Source organism: Daphnia pulicaria, chromosome 11 (assembly GCF_021234035.1).
Source record: "Daphnia pulicaria isolate SC F1-1A chromosome 11, SC_F0-13Bv2, whole genome shotgun sequence".
Taxonomy (NCBI): Eukaryota; Metazoa; Arthropoda; class Branchiopoda; order Diplostraca; family Daphniidae; genus Daphnia; species Daphnia pulicaria.
In genome coordinates, this window is record NC_060923.1 from 1,482,351 (window position 1) to 1,504,642 (window position 22,292).

Here is a 22,292-nt window from a genome sequence, read left to right on the forward strand (position 1 = left end):
AAATGATAGGCCAAACAATCTGGGCGCCTGTTGGCGACTAGCCTACAGTATATTGACTTTTTTAAAAATCAACTTCTTGTTAAATTGCTCAATCAACTAGGAAAAAGGGTGGCAGCTGTTTGAGAACCAAGTTTTCTTTTCATTTGATCAAACCCGTCGAGTCCCATCAATCGTTCATTGGACACTTATATATATGCGAGAGAGGGCTACTTTTACATCATGTGCGCACGTCTGTGTAACGCTTCCCGACCGGAACTATAAACTACGCTCTTATACTTGTTATGTTTATGTCGCCTCTATTATGAAGTTCTTTGGCCTGCGTATACGAGCCATGTTCGGTTCCATTCAACCGAGTTGCTAAAGGTAATGTTAAACTTCAATCACCATGAAAGTTGGATTTGTTTGCTATAGCCTTTATTCTGCCATTCAAAGTCACCGCCATGGCTCAATGTCAATAGAGTCACGTAGTCCGCAACTTTATCGGAGCGTGTGCTACGACGAGGAACTAAGAAAAACCATGGAAACTCCTTGGCGGGAATTGGCAATGGCTTGTTCGGGTCTCCTGCTGCTTCCACACGCAATTAAGCGTGTGAGATGAACGAACACTTATTCACCCTTAATTTCAGCAGAAGTGAAAGTCATTATAAATAGTCACTACTACGTCTAGACCTGTATTCTTCTGTTTGGAATGGCTTTGAAAGGATTTTTTTGTTAAAACTTAAAATGGAAAACGATTCGTTCAGACTTGACATTATTTCGCCTCGCTTGTCAATTAAGCAGAAAATGAGTTGGTTATGGGATGCACACTGGTCCTCATGTCTTTGCACCTTTTGCTTATTAGCAAGTTCTTGCACACGACAGTGTTCACGAACTCGCTTCACTAGGGATAATTTGAAATGATAACAAATAACGACTTGTCAAACGCAAATGGCAATTCAGCGAACTTTTATATTCCACGGAATAAATCTTTACTGCGCTCTGCAGCTAGCGCTTTTATTTCAATTTGTTATTTTTCTCTTTGAAACGTCCTCCATGCTGCACCCATTGTGTTTATGTAATGGATTCAGCAACTTCAACTTCAGCAAAAACAGTTCTAAATCTTTAGAGTACAACTTGGAGAAGAGAACATAATGGATTCTTTAATGTATATACATATAGCTATAAAGATTTCATGCCTGGGTTATTATCTTTGTTCCATAACAAAAAAAAAGGTCTAAGAGATAACAAATAATGCAAAGGGATTTTAGGGATACACTTGAGATTATGAACAACAAAAGGATTAACACCGTGCTAGTTTTTGTTGTCGAATATCCATGAGCGATGTTTTGAGACCCTTGATGAACATGACACGTATCAGGATTTCGTTCCAGGAAGCGGACAGAGGAATACGTGTAAGCCGTAGCTCCTGTAAATTCAAAATTAATCGCAAAAGTTTATTGTACAAGTTGTACAACGCCAGTAGCTACCCTACTATATTAGCTACATTGATCTATCTCAAAACATGCTCACAATTCAAAACAAGTTAAAAAGACATTACTTAGCGAACACGCGAATATATCGAGGTTATTGTTTTGAAGCTGCAATTTCGTCAACAAATTTGCTGATTTACAGTTTAAGCGATTTGTTCCTATACATGGTACTTGAGGGACCAAGAAGAAGAACATCACTGTGTGCTGTGCAATTGGATATTTATGCGACTAAATCATCCCCAGAGAACGGGACGAGTTCGTCGTAACTCTGTCGTTTCCATTACCAACATGGATAATGTCACATATATAAAAAAAGGATGTGAACAAACTGGAGCTAGCTCGCTATATAGGATATGAAAGAAAACATAAAAGGGGCGGTATATTCATTAGCAGAGGCAAAATGATGTTTCTCTCTGGGAGTGTCATGTTATTGCGTTCCACCTCGGCGGGCACTGCGCAAAAACAAAAAGAAACGACAAGAAAAGATGAAAGAGATGGATAGAGGTGGTGACATTAGGAGGAGACATTTTTTTATTGCAAAAAGAAAGATAATAATTAGACATCAAAGGCATATAAGAAAAGGCAATTTATTATTAGTTTCGTAAAAGATCTCTATTTTCTGGTCCATCTCTTGTCTCCGCGTAAAATTCAATTAGTTTGGCATGAGACATGTATTGGGGAAACGAGATTTCCCCAAGACCAGTGAGTGGAATTATCAATTTTAAAGTCTCCTGTTAAAAAATAATATTGGAAACAATTAATCTTCGGATATGTCGGACCTTCGGTTGCCTCCAGAAAATTCATTTTGGGAAAGTCAGCCATAGTCAATGACTACGTCCAGACAAACATCACGGTAGATTGGACGGATTAGATTGATGGAAAGTCTGAATTTATTCCCATAGCAATAACCCGAGTGATGGTAAAAAATAGTCTTGTTAATAGAAACAATTGCTACATGTCACACGTTTAATTATTTGTCATAAAAAATGGAACTGTGACGATATCATTCATAAAATGTCACGCAAGGACACGTACGTGACTTTGTATTTTTACTTATTTCTCTCATAGAATTCAGATCTCCAAAATCTAGTAATATAAATAAGGATGTTATCGTGTAAACGAGTGTCTGTTTATGCGGATGTCGACCATATGTAGCAAGGTTTTTCCAACATAAAATTTTTTAATATCCAGCACACGATTGCGGCTATATGGCGCTGACTGTTTCTCGATTGCGGCCTTTGATACGCATATGCCTGAACCTGGGAAAACGGACGCGCCTGCGTCGTGGCCTGGGATGACGTCACTATAGTTGACGCCTTATGTGAGTGTAAGGTGGGAAGGCAGTATTCGGTTGATTTACAAGTTTCTGAACACTGTTGTGCTCAAGTCACCTGTCTAGTTTAGTGGACCAGTTAAGCGCCGCTATTCAAATTATTCAAATTTTCGTTCTACACCAAGTGTCACTGAATAGTTGCGCAAGGATGTGAGGGAAATTCAACAAACCGAAAAAGAATTGACTGCTGTGGTAGGCCACATTTATAGTTGACTTTAAAACGTGGCAATAAATAATGGCAAACCATGCGGAAGAGGACACTTTAAGCCCAGAATCAACATCCGAGAGATTGGCCGGTGTTAACAATATCACCATTCCGAGCAGTTGGAACGAGGTATTGAAATCTTTTTTTTTTTTTTAAATTACAATTACAGTTGATTCATTAATTTAATTCACGTGTGTTATAGACGGGATACGAATCATACCCTCCATCGCTCGACGGCATCCGCCAGTTCATTCATCTCGCTTGTATCTGGATCGGATCGCCGCTGAACGTCATGGTGGCCAGTGTAATTATTCGACAACGTCGATTAAGAAATCCACGCAATACTTTCTGGTTGGGCGTCATTTTCTGTAATTTATTGGCTTTCGCCAACGCGGTGATCGAATATATTGCGTTCGAGCAGCTGAACGTAACAGCTTGTTTGATCTTCCGCATCACTGCCGGAATCCCATATACGGTAAATTCATTTAAAAAATTGATCCATCATCCATGAATTTGAATTAACCGTCTTTACGGCAATAAAGTTGTTGCTAGTCAACTTGCTTCTGGCCACGTTGGATCGATGGGTTGCTTTGACCTATCCGCTATTTCATCGAGAAACAATCACCGTCAAACTTGTCATCGTTGTTCAAATATGTTTCTGCACAGTCGTCATTTTACTGTCTACTTTACCTTACTGGACCAAAATGATTCCGCTGATGGGTTGCGGCGTTGATCCCAGAGTTCTCGAATGGACCACGATCGTCTTTTTGAGGTTATATCGATCGGCTCAGCTGATAAAATGAAGAAACGTGCCATTTTAACAACTTGTGTTTCTTTCTTTTCTCGACAGTCTTACGTTGCTTAGCATAATGGCTCAAGTGCAGATTTACTGCAGAGCTAGGACCTGTCTGAGAAGGGATCTAACCCACCAGCTCTTCAACCACCATCAACACCGCATCAATCGACTTGAATTGGAAGCGACAGTCACGTTGGTATGCGGAGTCATGTCTCTATGTCTCTTCAGTCTTCCGTATTCGGCGATTTCCATGGGTGACTGGATTTGCCGTCGTTACCTTCATCCATTTTCTCCTATTCCACACCACAATTGGTGCTCGGCGGTGCAGTCTACTCTGCCGTATCTTCGCGAACTGTTTTTAATACATAGCGTTTATAATCCCATCATGTACATGATTCGTAGTCGAGAATTCACCAACGCTCTATGCTCCATTATCACTTGTCCGGAGAGCCCCAAAGCGTGAACCGACGTTACAGCACAAAAAAGAAGAGACCTGCGAAAAGAGACGAGGAAAATATAGAGTAATATTTTTTGGTGGTCGCCAAGCCTACAAAATAAAAATCCCGCATGACAGGAATACACAAATGTTTGATTTCACACTAAATGGTTAAATATCAATGACAGAATCAAAGAAGCTCGAGTGGGACTCGACATATCGTTCATTGGTAAGTGCTCCGGGAAAGCACATCACGAACATTTCTGGCACCGGATATAATAGTATGTAACGTACATTTACAATGGTACGACTTCGATGTCCTACTATTTTGTACACGACAGTGTTCCGTCTTTAACTGGGTTATCTGTTTCCTCCATGTTTATCTGATTTTCATCGTTGGCCGTTTCTTTCTCTTGGCCTTCCAAGACGGCGCACATTTCTTCAATCTGAGCCAGTTCTCGGTAGGTTGGATCAGCCACGGGTTCTGGTTTCGGAAGTGTATGATGAGTCTTTAGGATACTGAATTCCATGGCGCTGAGGAAATGACTTGTGTTGTTTAGGTCCATGTTCACGTGGGGGCGTGGCTCAGTATCTAGCTCCTGGTAGAGTTTATGCAAATCTTGGTTGGCGAAGCGCACTTGGTGATCGCTGTGAACGTCGCTCAACTCGCGTAAATCGCTCATTTTGGCCAGAAGATTTGCAAACGTCCTGCAATTTCAAAAGGATTATGTTTAAGGGCCGTCTATCAGGATAATGATCACACGAATTACCGTCCTTTGTCGTCGGGTCCGTATTTCCAGTGGCAATAGCGTTCTAGAAGTAAAATGTACTGTTCTTGAGCTTTAACTATGGATTCACGAGCGACCAGGTCGGCCCGCTCCGGCGTGAATAATGTAATGAGACTCAACAACATGATAGTGGGCTCATCAACTTTAAGTTTCTGCATTGACGAGATAAAAGTCAGATGCATCTCAGCCAATTGAGGGGAAAGAAGACGCTGGACATCTTCCAGGCTTAGCGATGGTGTAAATTCGTCAACTGGCGTGTTGATTCGCCATTCTTTGTCCGTCATACGAAACGAAGCGACTGCACGAAGAATTGATAACTGCATAACAGCTGCTTGTAGTAGGGTCGCTTGATCTTGTCGGCAGAGAGAAGAGAACTCGGTCAGAGAGCGGGCAAAGGCAGCCCATCGGCGGATGCCTGTGGTGAACATGCTGATCACTTGCAAACCGCTTCGTGGTGTACTGTTCTGCGTCACTTCGGCTCCAAAAGGTACTTGCCTTCATTGTGGAAAAGGAAAACAAATTTTAATAATGGAATGATAATACAAAGAGAGAAAGTTATACTACTTGTAAGCTTTCCAATAGTCATCGACAATTTTTTCTAAAAATGTCACATCCTCTGGCATTAGATAAACAAGGATATTTTCAAATCTGGGTTGGTAGGGAGAAGTGTTTTGCAAAGCTGAATCAGGACTGCTGCTTCGCTGCTCATCTAACTCAGCATTTTGCTTTGCAGGCTTATTGACTAGCTTCGCTTCTCTCATTTTCACATTTTCTTCATCAGTTCGAAGCCATCCTAAGAATATTTTCAAAATACAAATATGCATTAGAATATGTACCACATACTGTAAAAAAATAAATAAATAAATAAATAATACCTTTTTCCATTCCTATTGAGAAACATTTCTGGATCCTACACTTCTGGCACGATCTTCTATTTTCCTTGTTTACAATACAAGATTGGCCGTGGACACAGAAAAATGCCTTGAAGGAATCATTTTGCATTGCTCTTCGAAAAAAGGCTTTGCAGGATTCACAACACAATCCGCCAAAGTGGTAACTTTTTGCCTTATCACCACACACTCCACAGATCTTGTTTGTTGATTTGTTTTCAGGGACAGCATTTTCTTCGTTGCTGGAGCCTAGAGAACTGTTGCTGTCATCCATTTATTGTGTTTACATAACACAACTGCGACAATGTGTACAGAGAAAAACTAACACAGTTTCGGCTCTTGCTTTTTACTTCGAACTTATTTTGTTGTCGAGTTCGACCGTTCTGTCCAATTTACAACATGGCCTTGTTGTTACAACTGCTGGAATTGCCTTGCGCGAAGTAGGAGAACATATAGGAAGTATCGGCTAGAACGCACTGTAAAAGGAGATTAAACGATAAAACCCTCTCTACTTCTGTCTGTTATCTTAAGACGGATATATCCACTATACAAGTAGACACTATGATGCGCTGAGTGCTGAGCTTTTCATTTTAGTTTGGCATGACGTCACGTAAAACAGCTGATAGCTTTTTTATTTCTGTTGCTAAGCGGGAATTCTCAAGGAAGCTGGATTTGCTTTTTCACTTCAAGATTAGAACTGTTCATTCAGTAAAATTGTCGTCTGATTATTTTAGTTTAGTAAAATTCATCTTTAAAATAAACACGTGTACTTTTATCAAATACGATAGAAAATTGCTCTAGCATATAGTTTACTTTATTTTCCGTTAATTTCAGAGTTACGAATCAAAATTGAATTCAGCCACAGTTATTTCACGCATCCGAAATTTTTGAATTTTTCCTGTTATTAGTTATCGCAACAAAAATAATGTAAAATAAAAATATAATAGCAAGAAAATAAAATTGTGGCATGCATACCCGTTACGGTTTTAGGAAAGTCGTCCCGGAATAGAATGTATTTTGGTACTTTGAAGTAGGCAACCTAAAGTATTATCCGCAAATAGTTTAATTTTCACACAAACCGTGCTTACTTTAGAGCTATTTTTATCGAGCTTTTCTTACCTTGTCGCGACAGAAATTTCGAAGATCATCTTCCGTCGCTACGCAGCCGGGGCGTAGGCGGACCCATGCGCAAACTTCCTCACCCAATCTAACGTCAGGAACGCCAATCACCTGTGGAACGACATTTTGGAGGGAAAACAATCAAAATTTGAAAAATACAAGGAAATTAAACTAAAGATTTATTTACATGAACCTCTGCGACGGCTGGATGAGTATGAAGTAACTCTTCAATTTCACGCGGATAAATGTTTTCTCCTAATAAATCAATTGATTAGTTTATAACTTTAAGTTTTAGAAAGAAAATTTCGTTTACCGCCTCTTATGAGCATGTCTTTTGCCCGCCCAACGATTTGACCATAACCATTTTCATCAATGACGGCAATATCACTACCGAGAAAAAAACTTCAAAAATCTACTTTATTTCAAGAAAACAGAATTTTAATTCATTACCCTGTACGTAACCAACGATCCACCGAAATCATCTCCTTTGTTTTCTCATCATCGTTCCAGTATTTCAACATATTAGAATACCCACGAGTGTACAGCTCTCCAGGTGTGTTAATGGGGACAATATGTCCATCTTCATTAACCACTTTAACCTTAGCCAAGATACAATTGATTAGGTTAAAATGCGTTTCAAAAGGATTGCTAATGATACCTCAGTGTAATCGCTAGGAAATCCTATGGTTGAGTGTCGCACTTCTAACGGATCACTAGAATATCCGGAGAAAGTCACTGGGCTGGTTTCCGTCATTCCATATGCCACCTGAAAAATACCAAAGAAACAAATTATTTTCTAGACAAGTAATTAATTCAATCAGAGATAACTATACCACAAAATCTTTCATGTGGAGATCATGAACGACAGCCTTGACAATCGATTGCGGACACGGAGCTCCAGCCATGTATCCAGTTGATAGGCTACTTAGATCGTAGCTATTTAAATCAGGCAGATTAAGAATGTCGACAAACATTGTCGGTGTACCATAGAGAGAAGTGCATCTAAAATTCAATAGTTGATTCTTGTAAACGAACGGAACCGTATCGAACATTTTACCAGCTAAATTATACCTCTCTTGCTCTACGGCCTTGACAGCTTTTCTTGCGCTAAAAGCGGGACTGGAAAGTACATAACTTCCTCCGTGGCTCACTGCACTGAGTACACCCATAACACATCCGAAGCAGTGATAAAGTGGAACTGGAAGGCAAAGGCGATGCGCCTACGCTGAAAGGTTTTACAAACTTGTCCCTATAAAAATTAAGTACGATACGATTTTAATATCACCTTAAGATGGTAGCCCGTTCGCAGTCCCATCAGGTATCCATTATTGACGATGTTATGGTGCGTCAAGGTAGCTCCTTTAGGACTCCCCGTAGTACCCTGAAAAAACCAATTATTTTCATGAAGTATTCTGCCGTAATTTGGTTTAAGCTTACCGAAGTGAATTGAATATTTGCTGGTTCGTCAAACTGGATTTTACTTTGAATTCCACCAATTTCCTTCAATTCATTGTTGCCTCCCATTTGCATAATGTCTTGAAAGCGCCATGTTCCCCTGTTGAATGCCAATTTGGCAACATGCGAATTTTTTAAAAAGCCTATTAGTATGCGTTTGCAAAAATTTGCAATATTTAATCCTTCATACTTTTCAATGCGATCAGATATCATAATCACACTTTCTAGGGTGGGAACCTCGCGGCTCTTGATAAAATCCATTTCTTTTGTTTCTTTGATTTCAGGCACGGCTTCGTTCAAGATGGAGAAATAGTCAAGATTTTTAAATGACTCTGCAGCTACAAGGGTTTTAATGCCAACTTTGTTCAAGGCATATTTTAATTCCAGGGGTTGATAGGATGGATTTATATTTACCTGTTGAGTGGAATAAAAATGAAAATATATCAATTTACAACATGATACAAAATAAAAGACTAACCAGAATAAGGCCAGCTCTTGCTGCTCCCCATTGAGTCAGAGCCCATTCATATGAGTTAGGCCCCCATATGCCAATCCTGTCTCCACGTTTAAGTTTCAGTGAAACAAATCCAGCTGCTAATTGATTGGCCTGTTATAAATGAAAACAGATGTATATATGTATGTCAATGAAGATGTAAATAATTTAGAAATGATTCAAACATCATTTAGTAGTTGCTGATAGGTCTTTCGAATGTTTTGGTGAATAACTACAACAGCTTCTCTGTCACCGTATTTGTTTGCTGTATTTTCCAAGAGCTGTCCAATTGTTAGACCCAACAATGGGGTGGACCCAGGTCCACAAACATAGCTGGTTTCATATTTTCTATTTTCTTTAGTTCTGTTGGAAGTATTGAAATTAATAAAACCCATTAATGCAATATGTACAGTATTTACTACCTTTGAAAAACAGGGACTGATGAAGAGAGAGGTCTAAGACTTGTCAAATGAGAAGTTTGGGGTTTTAAACTGTGAATGCACTTGCTACTGCATCTAGAGATTTTAGAAAAACAAAACATTTCACTGCTGAAGACAAAAACAATCAACAAAACACTTTTAGGGGTTTTGATTTGTAATCACTGGTACACTGATTGAGAGGAATGCCCCTTTAATAACAACGATATTTCTAGATTTGCACGATAGCTGCTGAGCTGAACCGAGCTAAACAAATACTGTGCCATAAAGCAGTGTTAAACTTCAAGGTCGAGATAAGAGATGAGACCCATCAGAGAGAGACGACCCAGTATTTTGAAAAAAAAAAAAAAAAGCCTCAGGGGGTTTGGTTGTTCTAATGATATTCTGAAAATACAAATAGAATTTTTTAAATGTTCTTCTTACGTAACTTGAGAATAAGTCGGATTGAAGGAAATTAACATAATATTTAAATTTTAAAGGGAGCAGTTTTCAAATTTCCCTCAATAACACACCAGACGCCATCTGGCGCGACCAACCGCATGACGCAGTTTTGGAAAGTCAAAATTAATTTTTTTAAAAGGAAATGTAAATAAAACTAAATAACAATAAATTTAATTTGCTATAAATATACGAAATTTTGTCTATTATTTCTTTTTATACGCGGCACTAGTGATGATCGATACCGAAACTTAATTTATTTTCGTTTCTTTTCGATCGTGCGCTCCATGAATGGATTATGGATGCCGGTCTGCAGAAGCATGCCGCGCATATGTTAGTAATTCAAATAAACCTTATAAAAACCCCTCACACAAGTGCATTTATAATATACACACTTCGTACAAGAGGCAGAGAGATAGTCAGCCAATGAGATGTTCTGCTTGTTAAGAAATAGGCGGATACCAGGTTCCTTAATTTAGTCATTTCAAAGTTTTCCATTATTTTAAATACATTCATAAGCTTACTTTTAATTAGGTAGTCACGCCACAGAATTTTTGTTTTTTCCCTCATATTTTATCATTCAATATTCAATTACGTTAACGAATTCAAATTATTTAATCAATTTAATACTGCATAAGTACTGAACATAATGAAATAAACTCTTAAAGATACAACATACACATTTCAGGAATCAATTAATAAACAGAAAAAAAAATACAGCAGTTTTAGTAAAAACAAATTAAATTCTTGGGATTTTCGGTTGGTGTGTACTGGTGTCGAATCTACTTGCACATGTGCACTTCGACTTGACGTCGACACGTTTTACAGCGAACCTGCTGGTTGTATTCCACAGCAAAGATTCCCACAAACGAATAAAAAATTAAATAAAACTTACATTTTTTAAAAAAAGTAGATAATTCTTTTGAAAATTTGCTGTTATTACCGTGCAGCACCAAATGTATTTGCAATTGCATCGTTCGACTTGTTCACGGATAACGGTGATGTAACCACGCCCGCAACACAGGGAAGCGCAACTGCCGCTGCTACTTTCGTGGGTTGCGTTGCACATCCTTCCGGCCGTACCCAAACTGCCCGATTGTTTATCCGGCCGACAAAAGTCAGGTGATTTAGTGATGTAGATAAGGTCTTGCTCGTTGAAACCGCCGTCTCGAACGGCCGTGGATGCCATCAAGCTAGGAGGGGCCTGCGGATGATGATGCTGGATTGCCGTCAACATGGCCAGTCTTCCGGAAGCTACGGCACTCCGGCGGCGCATGTCGTTTGGTCGACGAGGCGTAACTTCCACGGCCAATCCGTACAGCGTCTAATTTCCCCCAACATTGGTCAGCTCTTATTAGATATTGAAGTTTAAATATCTTCAAAATTTAAACCACTGTTTCATTTACTTTCATTCGACTGGCTATTTCCCCAACAGGTGGCAGCGATCGCCAGCAGGTTTTAATTTGACACGAACCTGTTTGAATTCAATGAAACGCTCTAACTAAAATTCAGGGAATCCAAAGCATAAAAATATCATGTAGTTAATTGAAAACTCATTTTTCACCAGAAACGCCGTGGCATTTGCATTGCGTCTGTAGACTTTGCTCGGCCACCTGCGCGATTCCAAATAATTATTTCAAAAACTTGTCCTATTACAGATATAATTGGTACTACAAATTATAGCAGAGTGATGCAATACTTTACGACCGACGCGGTTGTTGTGCATGTTCACAGCGGAAATGACGTGAGGTTTTTTCCAGTGCTGGACAGCAGAACCCGAATGTCCGCCCAGTGATTCGCTGTGGTCGGAAACGCGCAAAAGATTCGTTGCAGCTTTGCGATTCACTCGTTTCAGGGATGCATCCGTGAATGATTTGGCGAACTGCTTAGCTTTAATTGTCATTGTTATTCCAGTAAGAACGTGAAATGTAATTCAATGATTTCGTAATTACCATATTTGATGTCATCACCGCAACCTCCCCACTTGAATTGACCATCGGGTGGGTGGCGCGGGAACGAGCCGCAGGCGCACTGCTTCAAAATTCCCGAAGAACAACCTCGTGCAACCGCACGAGTCAGTGCAGCCGAAGTGAGCGCATACACCCAAGCTTGTTCCCTGGTTCCTGTTATAATAAAGTTAAATAATATGATGAGAACCTCTAAAAAGTCGAACTGGCGGGCAATTGGATATCTTCATTCAAAAATGATGCATTAATTAACCGTGAGATAGATCGGGTGCCTTCCGTGGGAGGAAGTCGATCGAGCTGCAGTTCCACCTGCGCTCGGCGAAGGCTTGCCGACAGGCTTGACTGCTGGATTGGCCCGCCTCCCAAACGGAGAGCATCGTAGCTGGCTGCTGGAGGCACACTTTAACTTGCTCCTTGGTCAACAGTTTCTGACGGACGGCCGACCAGCAAGTCGATTTGATGTTGTTAATCTGGCGACTGGACGAATTGAGGGTAGTCCAATTCCAAAACTCACTATCCCAGTGTCTGTGTAAACCTCTGTGCCAAGAAAAACAAATTCCAAGTTAAGCAATCCAGGGATATCAAGGGAAAATGTGTTTACTTACATCCAGTTGATGGAGACTGCAGGCGTGGCCATCAGTAGGCAAAGAATGAGCAGCCCGATCAATTGACAGCCATCCATGACCATCGCACAACGTGTTAATCGGATCGACTGTCGATCATCCAGGGCCGGTAAGGGGGGAAGGGGGAAAAAGGAAGACGGTTGAAACGATGCTTTGATGGCGGATCGAGTCTGACTGAAAGGCGTCTTGTAACTTTCAACCTCTTCTTTACCTTTTGTGGGGGAACAAACAGAAGAGAACGGTGTGTTGTTTTGGTGGCCGGAACAAAGATTGCCGCACACCGAGCAAGCCCACCTGTTGGAATTGTTTTTCCTCGGAATAAAATACAAGGGTTTCTTTCGAAACGAGATCGATCAATCACATCGGTTCCGCCCTTGCCCACGTCGTTATCACATCGCTCATTCAAACCAAGCAGAGACTATGCAATTAACCCAACCAAAAAAAGAAACATAAATAGAAAGAAACAAAGACAAAGAGAATAAGGAGAAAGAACTAGATTGAAATGAGTGACCACAAATGGCTGAGAGCGAGCAAACATCGTCAATGGACGTACACTACACACCTCGCGTACTTGGTGCTAAATGATACCTGAAGGTGCGAGGGAAAAAGACCCTCCCTTCCGATTGCGTACGTTCCTGTGACTTCATCCTTATTTGAGGTAGCGACGACAAGGAACAAAACATGAGAAAAAAAAACCTTGTTAGTTCGTCTTATTAGCGTCATGACTCTTTCTCACATGTACAAGCAAGATATTGGGTCAACTGTTTTTTTTTCGTTTTCATGACTCGGAAAACCCTGGGTAAAAAAACAAAAGATTACGAAAAATGTTTCATTTTTTTAGAGCTCGGATGAATCGTGTTGGCGCTGTTGTTCCGTCCGGTTTCGGGCGAGTTCTTCTTGAATCGTCTTGATCTCCGTGTCGTAATCGTTCCATTCGGCGACAATGCGGACGGCGGCATCGAGTTTGGCCTCCTTGGTCTGTGGGTTATTGCACAAGTCGATCGTTTTGGCTTTCCGCTTGGACGTGTCGTCACACCACGTTTCGCACCACAGCCATTCCTGCGGCAGGGATTTGATTGGCACTTGGTGGATCATGTTGTTGGGCAAATCTTGATCCAAGTTTGACAAACTGTTGGGATCCTGACTCAGCGCTTGATACTGCCCTCTCAATCTGTCACCGGCAGCGATTTTACGGAATCGTTTCAGGTCAACGACATACAAGGCTGAAATGTGATACTTGCGTCCTTTGATTTTATTCAAAAAAGAGAAAATGAATGAAGTCATTAATAAAAAAAAGTTTGCATTCATGACAGCATTTCTGATTACCTTGTAGATGGTTTCTCCAATAGCCAGATTTCCAGAAACGGAACCCGTCCATCTCGCGGCGGCTATCACAGAAGGGCGTGTAACCGTAGGGAGCTCCGCCCAAATCCAGATCTCTCAATTCTTTCAAATCGGCACGGACGATCTGATCCGCGTCGACAAAAATGCTAATTTTTTATTTTAAAAAAAAAGAAGAAATGTAAAGACTGGAAGCCATAAGAAAAAAAAAAAAATAATTATACGAAAAATTTGACATACATTTTTTTAACTGACAGCGGGAAAAGAACGTCGAGGAAAAGAATTTTGTAGCCCCAGATAATGCGCTGTTTCTCTTTCTGCTGGTGAAGCCAACGTGGCCATTTGTACTGCACCAATTCGTACTCAAATCCGTACTGGGCTGCCATGTGTGGCAGGAAATCTTTCAGTGTTGGACTAATAAATGTCAATTAATCATTGTCATCGTCAATGTCATTAAACATTTATTTATTTTACCTAAGGTATTGTTTGAGGAACCAGAACTTGACTGGCGTCTTGGTGTGTTTCAATACGCTCACCATCATAATGCGGATGAAACGCTCGTACAAATGTCCCGAAGCCAACGAAAAGATGTTGAGTTTATCTTCATCGTCTTCACTCGACTTGGATGTGAAGGTACTGGTGATGGAATTCCACAATCCGGCGTTATTATCGTCATCGTCAGTTGACAATAAATCCATTTGTTGTTTGCCCGATTTTTTGGCCACCTTCAATTTCAGGACGTGAGATTTAAAGGAACCAATGAGCACGTGAATGTCCCCGCTACCACCAGAACTGGGCGTGTCAGTTCCTTCGTGAGAAACGATGTCGTAAATTTCGGTTGAGCGGCCTTCGCGAAGGCGTAAGATCCAGGAACCGGGATTGGCTTTCAGTTGCAAATAGCCTAAATTCGCCATGACAATAGTATCGACCATCAGAGGATCGACAGGTGTACCCAAGGTCAGCTGCAAGCCTCGAGGTGGTGAGCCTGAATGAGAATCGAAACAATGACCCTCGAGGATCAAATGTTCGAGTTCGTATTCGCTGTGCACGTCAGTATCCACATCTCGAAGGCGAATGTTGTCCAGATCTACGATAAAAGAAGATATATATAATTACCATAATAATTATACGGTCTGTAGTTCGAGGGTGAGCACGCAGCCTTACGTACCGTATGGACTCCAGACAGACTCGACCAGCCAGTTATCGGGTACCTGCATACCCTGCGTAAGAAGTGCACCCATAGGCAGGATACCGAATTTCGCAACGGGGCCAGACAGCTGGCGCTCATCAGCCCCGAACATCAAGTCCGGCTCAAGTACCAGCCGGTAAAAGCTCTTCAATGGCATCTCGCTATTTTTCTCCACGCAATTCATGAAGACCCGCACGCGGCAATTGAGCACCTGGAAAACATCAATCAAATAGTGATCGCTCATTCGCCCATCTTTTAAGAGGAAAAAGGGAAAGTTGTTACCTCTTGTAAAACCAGTAGCAACGGGGCCAACTTTTGAGCTCCGACTGACAGAGGATCGACCACAGCTGTGATGTCAATGAATGGGGAATCGCTGAATTTGGGTGGGAAACTAAGCAAACTGAGCTCACTGCCACGTTCGTCGATATTGTGCCGAGTTTTGGGTGTTGTTCCAGAGGCACTCGACATGAGCAGACCTCCTACTTTCATTATGAGATCGCTACTGTGAAGTTGAGGGAGATCTTGAGTAAACTGCAAAATCTTTTCGCCCGAAGTTGACATGGTGTGCTTTTCCAACAAAGCTACATCATCCGCTGTGAAATCCTCCTCGTCGTCAAATGGTCCTGTTTAAAAACAACAAAACGTTTAATGATAAATTTAAATAATAAAATTCAATAGATAGTATGGTAATATTACCAATGACACGTCCGTTGGCGATTAATCCACGTTGTCCAGGCTGAAACTCGAGGACGCGCCCAGCCAACAATTGATGAAGTTTCAAACCAAACGAACTTTTCTGGGCTGGTTCTACTCCAAAATCAGTACCAGTTTTAGCCCCACTAATAATAGCCTCAGCATTTCCGGTCTTGAGCAATTTGTCGAGTAATTTGATGTCATTGGAAGATAAGACGGCGTCGATGGTGTCGATGTAATGATTAGCTGATTCGGTCAAAGATGACTCTGGATTATGTAGCAAACTCAGACGAATCAGTCTAGAGTTTTGTACATATTCCAAAGCGTTTTGCACTAGTTCTCGACCAGCTTGTTGGGTCAAGTCCACCACCATCCATAAGGTGATAGGCGTCAAAGCTCTAGTATTGGATGAAACATAGCTAATCGAGTCGGCAAACGTCGCAATAAGTTGATGGGACGACAGAGAAGTGAGATCTTTGATTCCACCTTCTACCACTCCAGTGGTATCCAAATACTTGGCTGACGTTGACAAGACGCGATCATTCAATCGAGGCATAACATTGGGTTGTCCCATTAAGAAATCAATGACATTATCATCCTCTTTCATTTCACCTGATAAAAAAACAAACTTATTATTAGAACAATCAAATATAAAAATTAAATAACATTTTAGTTTTTACCTCTGAAAAGTGCCTTTTGCAACGAAGAAGTCTGTCGCATGAGTTCCGTCAATACCGCCTCTTCAAATTCATCGCCATTCAATGAAGTTTCTTCAAGAGCGACACCGTTCAAAAGCACTTGCGGCAACCTAAGGGTAAATTACAAGAAAATCATTAGAATTTACAGCCCAGAAATTAAGTAACAAATAATTTATTACTTTCGGAATCCTGTGCGGCGTAGAAAATCTTTGGTCAATTGCCGGCCAACATCGTAATCGGAATCTTCGCCAAGAACATCTTCTAAATCAGCGCTAAACTTCTTCTTCAACAATTTTCCGACATCGTCCACAACTATGCTGTTATCACCCACTAGGGCAAATAAATCGGTAATGAAACTCAATCCGTCCGTAGCATGGGTCCGCTGTGAAACGTAATTAAAAGCGTTGAGCATGGCTACTCCAGGATCGTCGCGTCCAGTGATTTTGGGGTCTGAATTGACGGCCATGACTAGACCGACACGAAGAGGAGCATTGTGAACTACGAAAGATTCTGCCAGTTTAATAAGCGAGCGAGCTTCGATATCCAAAGGGTCAACGACGAGTACAAGGTTGTACATATTTCGCCGGATACTGCGCAGAGCTCCTGGATAACTTGGACGTAGCAAATCTTGGATGTTTGGACTCCACCGCTTGTATTGAGGATCCTTTTCAATATCATTGACGAACAGTACGGCGCTATCGCGGATATCGACTGCGTATTGGCGCGAAGGCGGACTTAGGTCCAACGACAGCAATGAGCTGACGTATTGCGATGGAACACCAATCTTATGAAGTCCTTCAACTAATTTAACTTCTTCTCGAAGTTGTTCAAAAAGTGTGAACACGTCCATCGAGTCAACGTTGAAATGTTGACCATTGATGAAGAGTGCTGCCTCGGATGGTTGCAGGCTGAACTCGTTGGAGAATCTCTAATAGATGAAATAATAAAAGTCAATTAAGATGAACAAAATTTTGAGATTATTGCGGATTTCCTGACCTGTTGATTGCGTTTAATTTCTGCTTTCAAGGCTGGTCGAACGGTGGTGCGGACAATAGAACGTGCCAGCAAAGGGAAATTTTGCGCCAGTTGAGCCATGATTTTTAGCGATTCATCTTTAGCAGCATTAAGGATCCGCTCAGCGGCCTGCAAGCTTAGTTCTTGCAGTTGCCAGACTTTAAGTGGGGCCAATTCCTGTGATTCGTCCAAAAGTGCTTGTCTCAACTTGTCCAATTTTGGTGCAAGGTCGGGATTCAGCACTTTCAGCTTTGTGAATAGAAAGCCTTCGACATCAACATCCTCATCTTCTGTTGATTGCTGACTAGCTCCTTCATCTCCCGGAGCGCCACTTTGTTCCGCAGTAACTTTTGTATCGTCTTGTGCCTTGTATTCAGTCGATTTGATCTGAAGTTCCACACCATATCCTAAGAAACAGAAATCTCTATTTAAAACAAATCATTCACAAATGTTTAAAACAGTTTAAAAATTACCTGAGAGCCTGACTTTTGGACCTTTACGTTCACGAATGTAATGTCGGATGACGTAAATGATTTCTCCCGAATCTGCCAGTGCTTTGAGTGTTTCGTGGAATTCTGTCAAACTCTTGGCGCCAATTTCCCCGTAAAGGATAACCACAGGGTGGCCTTTTGCTGCCTTGCCTGGGTACTGGTGATCTAACTTGTATAGTTCTGGACTCCTGCGCATCAAAGCAATTTCAATGAATAAAAGAGGGTGATGTGTAATTGGTACAACAAAACTTACTTTGGTTTTTCATTGAGTAATGTTTTTATAAGGCTTGGATCACATGTCAATTTACCATTGACTGCTGCAACGGCTTCACATTTCTGTTCAGGGACACCTTGAACCATGGCAATCTGTTGAAACATTTCAATCTTTGGCGAGTAGACATGGAGTCCCAATGAAAATCTCATGAGAGACACTTGAGCCTCAGACAGGTATTTGCGTGTGAGATCAACAAGCGTTTCATACTTGCTTTTGTCAGTTTCTAAGATTGAATTGAATTGTTACAAGCAACACATGTTATAATAAAAACTAATTCTAAGACATACTTCCTGAAAATGTATCAACATTAGCAGAGAGATCTTCAAGGAATGCCCAGAAGTATGAAGGATCTTCATCATTAAGAAATTCGGCGATTTCCAAAGCAGTAGGAGTTGAGTTCCACTTTGCATTCAACAGAGTTGAAACAGTTTTAGATTTCACTTTAACATCGTCCGCAGTTTCGCTAGTTGAAAACTGCAACTGATAAAATATTAAACACAGAAAAAAGGCTATAAACTTCATTTCCGTCTCCTGTTGAAACTCTTTCGATTCCAACAGCAGATCATACACAATCAGCACCAGTATAAGTTCTTAAACCGGCCGCTTTCAAGTTTGTGCTGTCACTCGCTCTATGGTCGGCTGGCATGCTGGCAAAATCGATTACGTGCAATCATGAAAGTTATCCCGACTCCCGCCAGATTTCGCTGTGATACAACAAGAGCGCCAATTTTCACATTTTCGTAAAAAGAAAAAAAGGAACTTTCATAAATGATGAAGATCGCATCATCCAAAAATTTGCCGAAGGCTTAATGCGAATTTAAGGGAATATGCTAATATTAGGGATAGTGAACAAAAGCTACTACAAATTTAGACACTTGACGTTAAATCGACATTTTCCCTTTTTTAATGCTAATAGAAATAGGTCGTTATTTGTAATGAACCACATGTGTGTGGTTCAGTAAAACCATATGAGTAAACCACATGTGTGTGTGTTAGGATTCTCGTGGACACGCATAACCTTAAATAGGGCATTCCTATTTTTTGCCACCGATGTAAATGAAAGAACCTACCCAACAAAATGAATACAAGAAATCTTGTTAAAGTTTAAAATTTTCTATGCTACGAAATCTAAAATACACCTTAACATAACAACAATTTGTTATCCCAACATTTTGTGTACGTATGAAAGAATTGTTTTATTACGCTAATTAAATTTGTTTCCCACATTGTGATTCTGTGTAGTTTTGGCGTGGCGATTCTTTAAGAAATAGAAATTTTCCTAGATATCCAAGCATAACCAATTTGGAAATGGAGATTTGAAATCGCCATGTCGAAGATATCTAGTCGTAACCAAGCCCATAAGAAGGAGGCCCTTGGAACTGTTCATTTTTGGGTCTGGTGAAACCATTTCAGGTTTGTACGAACGCGGAAAGTTGACACTCTTTTTCGGGAAAAATAATTCCTAGTGTTTCAACCGTCCAAATACTAGCATTTACTGAACCAGGAATTCTTTTTCATCGTTAAACTCTTTTTATTCTTTTTTGAAAAACTTTTCTATAGTGTCAAACCCATTATTATATCGCCTCAAGCCTAAAAGGAACTACACACGTAGTGTAGCGTTTCAAATGTTCCAGTCGTGAATAGAAACCGTTATTCTTTGTCATAACATTTTAAAATCTTGATTTTAGAGACTTTGACCTGGATATACATTTGGTAAAAAGTCAATTCATTTCAATTCCTTCTTAGTGCTGGTAATATATGAAATTAGTTATTTTCTTTCTTATCAATTCAATTGATATTAACGATATATAATGCTAATCAGCACATTTGTGACCTCTTTTAAGAAAAAACAAACTTTCTCCTTTAACCTTCGAGACCATGAGTCCACAAGGTTGTGCCCGCTTGTGCCATAAGATTAGCAAGAGCTATTCGTGTTGGGTTACAGCAGAAATGTATGCACTGCTAACTTACTTTCCAAATTTTACCTGATACCGTATAGCTGCTATAGTATCGCTACTTACGCCATTGATATCTTGATCCACTTGAAAAAAAAGTACAATTCATGCATGTAAAAGTTGTTTTGTAATAGAAAGTAGTAGCAAATCTCCGTGAATATTCTTTGCATGTTTCGAAGAAATGATTTCAAAGTTTCAAATTTCTTTTTTCCTATGTAAATTTCCATCAGGTAAGGATTTGGCACGGACGATCACGATTTCATTCTGCATCAACGAATAAATGCAGGAAGTAATTTAAGAGAAAAAACCCTATACTTTTGATATTTTTTTAATTTCCTAGAATTTCTTTCTATTGAATGGATCATATTTAAAATAACCACAACTTTGATTAATTGAATCCAGCGCCCCTACATCCTGAAAAATGTCTCCCTTTTCGGCTACAAACCGGAAAAATTCCGCCACTGTAATTGTCTTTTATATTTTATTCACGTTTCTCCATTACTTTAAACACAATTGGAACTTCCGCGTTAAAAAAAGTGGAACTCAATCTAATATATTCATGAAATCATGAATATGCTTAATGAGGACCGTCATTTTCGGAAGCGAAGAATTAATGAGAAAGCGCTTGGCTATAAATACTAAAAATAGGTTGACAGCCCAACATTCCAGGAGTTGGCCCGGTTGATTTAATCAATGGGCTTTTTGATTAAGGAATTCATTTTGCTTCTTCAACGTATGAGATTGAATTGGCAGCCGAAATTTATATGTGCTGTGCATCTTATTGCTTTATTACTGTAGATGCTGCTGAGCAAACGTTTGTCCATTTACCATGGATTTTATGTCTTATTACGTCAGTAGGATAGTCTATGTTTATCTGGGGTACGTGTGCTGGGATGCTGTTGAAATAGTTGTAATATGACGTTGTATCATGCGCTTCCTGGGCTGTTGCCAGGACGTATACGCTATATACGTCTCTTTTGCACTGAGTATCAAAGTTCTCAATAAAACCTTGTGACCTAGTCTATTTGCTGAACCACCAACCAACAGGAAGTAGCCTACATTTGATCTCGTTACTTTTACAGCTACTCGCTGTTCTTGAAATTCTACAAGTGATCGAAGAAATTACTTGGGAGAATCCTGGAAAACAAATCCGAAATTAAAAGTCATTCTGTAGCGACAAATTTTCCTTTTAGATGGTGAAATAGATGAGAAATTTTCTTGCACATTTGTGGACTCCATGTATAACAAATTAATTGTTACGTGATATGCAATAGGAAAGTGTTAGTATCTGCGTCCGCACTTTCATAATTTCAGCGGTTTCACGGATCCAATAACGAACCTACTTTGGTGTAACACGATGAAAAGAACATTAAATTTAATGACCAATAAAATCTTAATAGTCGCTATATCCTGAATATGATAATTTAACCATTTTTCCATTCATGGGAATTTGGAACTGGCTACAAAATAATTTTCTTATTCTGCTGCCAATTGTGCCAAAACTGCAAAGGAAGAAAAATTGTTGCCTGTGTGCTCTTAATTAGCATATCGGAATCCTGTCACATATCCAAACCATTTTTAAGGCTTTATTGGCTTAAAAAGAATCTTCACGACCATCGATCGTGTTAGGCCTAATCAGAACTAACATTAAGCCCATATTGCTTGGTTGCAAGATCAGGCGACCTTCACGAGACATCAGCGTGAAAAAGGACCATTATTCCTTATAGGTGTTGGGCGAAACTTCATCTTTATATGCATTTAAAATTGTTTCTAGAGGCTACACTCACCCGAAAAGAAGAGTTGGAAAAATCACTGAATTGTGTATTATTAAGAAATTTATTCCTTTTTTGTTTAACCTTTTGGGGGTGGGGAAGCTTTTTAAACGAGTATTCATTTTTCTAACATGCAATAAATGATGAATTTGCTTGCGTAAGCATGTTTCTGCATTTTGGATGAGGTGTTGCCAAGGCTCTCCTTTCCCCGAGGGATAGTTTAAGAAATTGTGGATATCCAGTTAAGACGACGAATTTTTCTGAGCCATTATTATTATTATTTTGTTTTTTTGTCTTGTCATCATAATCATTAGTCAGCGCATGGATGATTTTCGTCATACAAGGATCAAGAATCTTCCAAGGACAAGCTAGGTTTAGTCTTACTAGAATTATGCGGAATCTTCGATCCTTATCGA

General features: G+C 40.1%; 5 protein-coding genes across 9 annotated transcripts; 1 reads left to right on the plus strand and 4 right to left on the minus strand.

Annotated features, from left to right (window-relative positions):
- The first annotated feature begins 2,843 nt into the window (after nt 1-2,843).
- LOC124315448 (rhodopsin-like) lies at nt 2,844-4,266 on the plus strand. Its single transcript, XM_046781127.1, has 4 exons — nt 2,844-3,136; nt 3,210-3,482; nt 3,550-3,779; nt 3,858-4,266. The coding sequence occupies exons 1-4, from the start codon at nt 3,038-3,040 to the stop codon at nt 4,264-4,266; spliced, it is 1,011 nt and encodes a 336-aa protein (XP_046637083.1). The 5' UTR covers nt 2,844-3,037.
- Nucleotides 4,267-4,307: 41 nt separating this feature from the next.
- On the minus strand, nt 4,308-6,536 carry LOC124315309 (thyroid hormone receptor beta-A-like). The gene is made up of 4 exons (XM_046780899.1): nt 5,903-6,536; nt 5,592-5,820; nt 5,010-5,522; nt 4,308-4,947 (listed from the first exon to the last, which is right to left on the minus strand). Exons 1-4 carry the CDS (start codon nt 6,189-6,191, stop codon nt 4,563-4,565), a joined length of 1,416 nt encoding a protein of 471 aa, XP_046636855.1. The 5' UTR covers nt 6,192-6,536; the 3' UTR covers nt 4,308-4,562.
- Nucleotides 6,537-6,667: 131 nt separating this feature from the next.
- Nucleotides 6,668-9,882, minus strand: LOC124315213 (medium-chain acyl-CoA ligase ACSF2, mitochondrial-like). The gene is made up of 15 exons (XM_046780735.1): nt 9,407-9,882; nt 9,170-9,347; nt 8,970-9,098; nt 8,682-8,905; nt 8,474-8,591; nt 8,322-8,417; nt 8,108-8,256; nt 7,870-8,038; nt 7,695-7,802; nt 7,487-7,635; nt 7,350-7,423; nt 7,224-7,291; nt 7,037-7,147; nt 6,893-6,956; nt 6,668-6,815 (listed from the first exon to the last, which is right to left on the minus strand). Exons 1-15 carry the CDS (start codon nt 9,523-9,525, stop codon nt 6,754-6,756), a joined length of 1,818 nt encoding a protein of 605 aa, XP_046636691.1. The 5' UTR covers nt 9,526-9,882; the 3' UTR covers nt 6,668-6,753.
- Nucleotides 9,883-10,472: 590 nt separating this feature from the next.
- LOC124315245 (protein Wnt-11b-2-like) lies at nt 10,473-13,172 on the minus strand. Of its 4 annotated transcripts, none has more exons than XM_046780783.1 (10): nt 13,038-13,172; nt 12,661-12,867; nt 12,432-12,538; nt 12,080-12,363; nt 11,812-11,982; nt 11,559-11,749; nt 11,424-11,472; nt 11,266-11,333; nt 10,803-11,183; nt 10,473-10,692 (listed from the first exon to the last, which is right to left on the minus strand). In XM_046780783.1, the coding sequence occupies exons 1-10, from the start codon at nt 13,170-13,172 to the stop codon at nt 10,642-10,644; spliced, it is 1,644 nt and encodes a 547-aa protein (XP_046636739.1). In that variant the 3' UTR covers nt 10,473-10,641. The 4 variants fall into 4 exon arrangements, with proteins under 4 accessions (XP_046636739.1, XP_046636738.1, XP_046636740.1 ...); XM_046780782.1 differs by having other exon boundaries at nt 10,473-10,695; XM_046780785.1 differs by lacking the exon at nt 10,473-10,692 and having other exon boundaries at nt 11,083-11,209.
- On the minus strand, nt 13,143-18,799 carry LOC124315099 (UDP-glucose:glycoprotein glucosyltransferase 1-like). 2 transcript variants are annotated; one of them, XM_046780487.1, is made up of 13 exons: nt 18,437-18,798; nt 18,129-18,372; nt 17,858-18,063; nt 17,367-17,791; nt 16,550-17,298; nt 16,353-16,480; nt 15,676-16,284; nt 15,262-15,602; nt 14,959-15,190; nt 14,265-14,877; nt 14,031-14,204; nt 13,776-13,939; nt 13,143-13,693 (listed from the first exon to the last, which is right to left on the minus strand). In XM_046780487.1, exons 1-13 carry the CDS (start codon nt 18,669-18,671, stop codon nt 13,287-13,289), a joined length of 4,527 nt encoding a protein of 1,508 aa, XP_046636443.1. In that variant the 5' UTR covers nt 18,672-18,798; the 3' UTR covers nt 13,143-13,286. The 2 variants fall into 2 exon arrangements, with proteins under 2 accessions (XP_046636443.1, XP_046636444.1); XM_046780488.1 differs by lacking the exons at nt 13,143-13,693; nt 13,776-13,939 and having other exon boundaries at nt 14,061-14,213; nt 14,272-14,877; nt 18,437-18,799.
- Nucleotides 18,800-22,292: the final 3,493 nt, after the last annotated feature.

Excerpts from the sequence above, each read along its gene's own strand:
- LOC124315448 (XM_046781127.1), top strand. The coding sequence starts at position 3,038 with ATGGCAAACCATGCGGAAGAGGACACTTTAAGCCCAGAATCAACATCC. Across the intron at positions 3,483-3,549 it reads CTGCCGGAATCCCATATACG|TTGTTGCTAGTCAACTTGCT; the intron begins GTAAATTCATTT and ends ACGGCAATAAAG. Across the intron at positions 3,780-3,857 it reads ACCACGATCGTCTTTTTGAG|TCTTACGTTGCTTAGCATAA; the intron begins GTTATATCGATC and ends TTTTCTCGACAG.
- LOC124315309 (XM_046780899.1), bottom strand. The coding sequence starts at position 6,191 with ATGGATGACAGCAACAGTTCTCTAGGCTCCAGCAACGAAGAAAATGCT. Across the intron at positions 5,523-5,591 it reads GACTATTGGAAAGCTTACAA|GCAAGTACCTTTTGGAGCCG; the intron begins GTAGTATAACTT and ends TCCACAATGAAG. Across the intron at positions 4,948-5,009 it reads GGACCCGACGACAAAGGACG|GACGTTTGCAAATCTTCTGG; the intron begins GTAATTCGTGTG and ends TTGAAATTGCAG.
- LOC124315213 (XM_046780735.1), bottom strand. The coding sequence starts at position 9,525 with ATGTTTTGTTTTTCTAAAATCTCTAGATGCAGTAGCAAGTGCATTCAC. Across the intron at positions 9,099-9,169 it reads ATCAGCAACTACTAAATGAT|GCCAATCAATTAGCAGCTGG; the intron begins GTTTGAATCATT and ends CATTTATAACAG. Across the intron at positions 8,592-8,681 it reads ATATCTGATCGCATTGAAAA|GGGAACATGGCGCTTTCAAG; the intron begins GTATGAAGGATT and ends GGCATTCAACAG.
- LOC124315245 (XM_046780782.1), bottom strand. The coding sequence starts at position 13,172 with ATGACGCTAATAAGACGAACTAACAAGGTTTTTTTTTCTCATGTTTTG. Across the intron at positions 11,750-11,811 it reads CGGTGATGACATCAAATATG|CTAAGCAGTTCGCCAAATCA; the intron begins GTAATTACGAAA and ends TGACAATTAAAG. Across the intron at positions 11,184-11,265 it reads AAATAGCCAGTCGAATGAAA|ACGCTGTACGGATTGGCCGT; the intron begins GTAAATGAAACA and ends GGGGGAAATTAG.
- LOC124315099 (XM_046780487.1), bottom strand. The coding sequence starts at position 18,671 with ATGAAGTTTATAGCCTTTTTTCTGTGTTTAATATTTTATCAGTTGCAG. Across the intron at positions 17,792-17,857 it reads TCCAAAAGTCAGGCTCTCAG|GATATGGTGTGGAACTTCAG; the intron begins GTAATTTTTAAA and ends TCTGTTTCTTAG. Across the intron at positions 17,299-17,366 it reads AAATTAAACGCAATCAACAG|AGATTCTCCAACGAGTTCAG; the intron begins GTCAGGAAATCC and ends TTCATCTATTAG.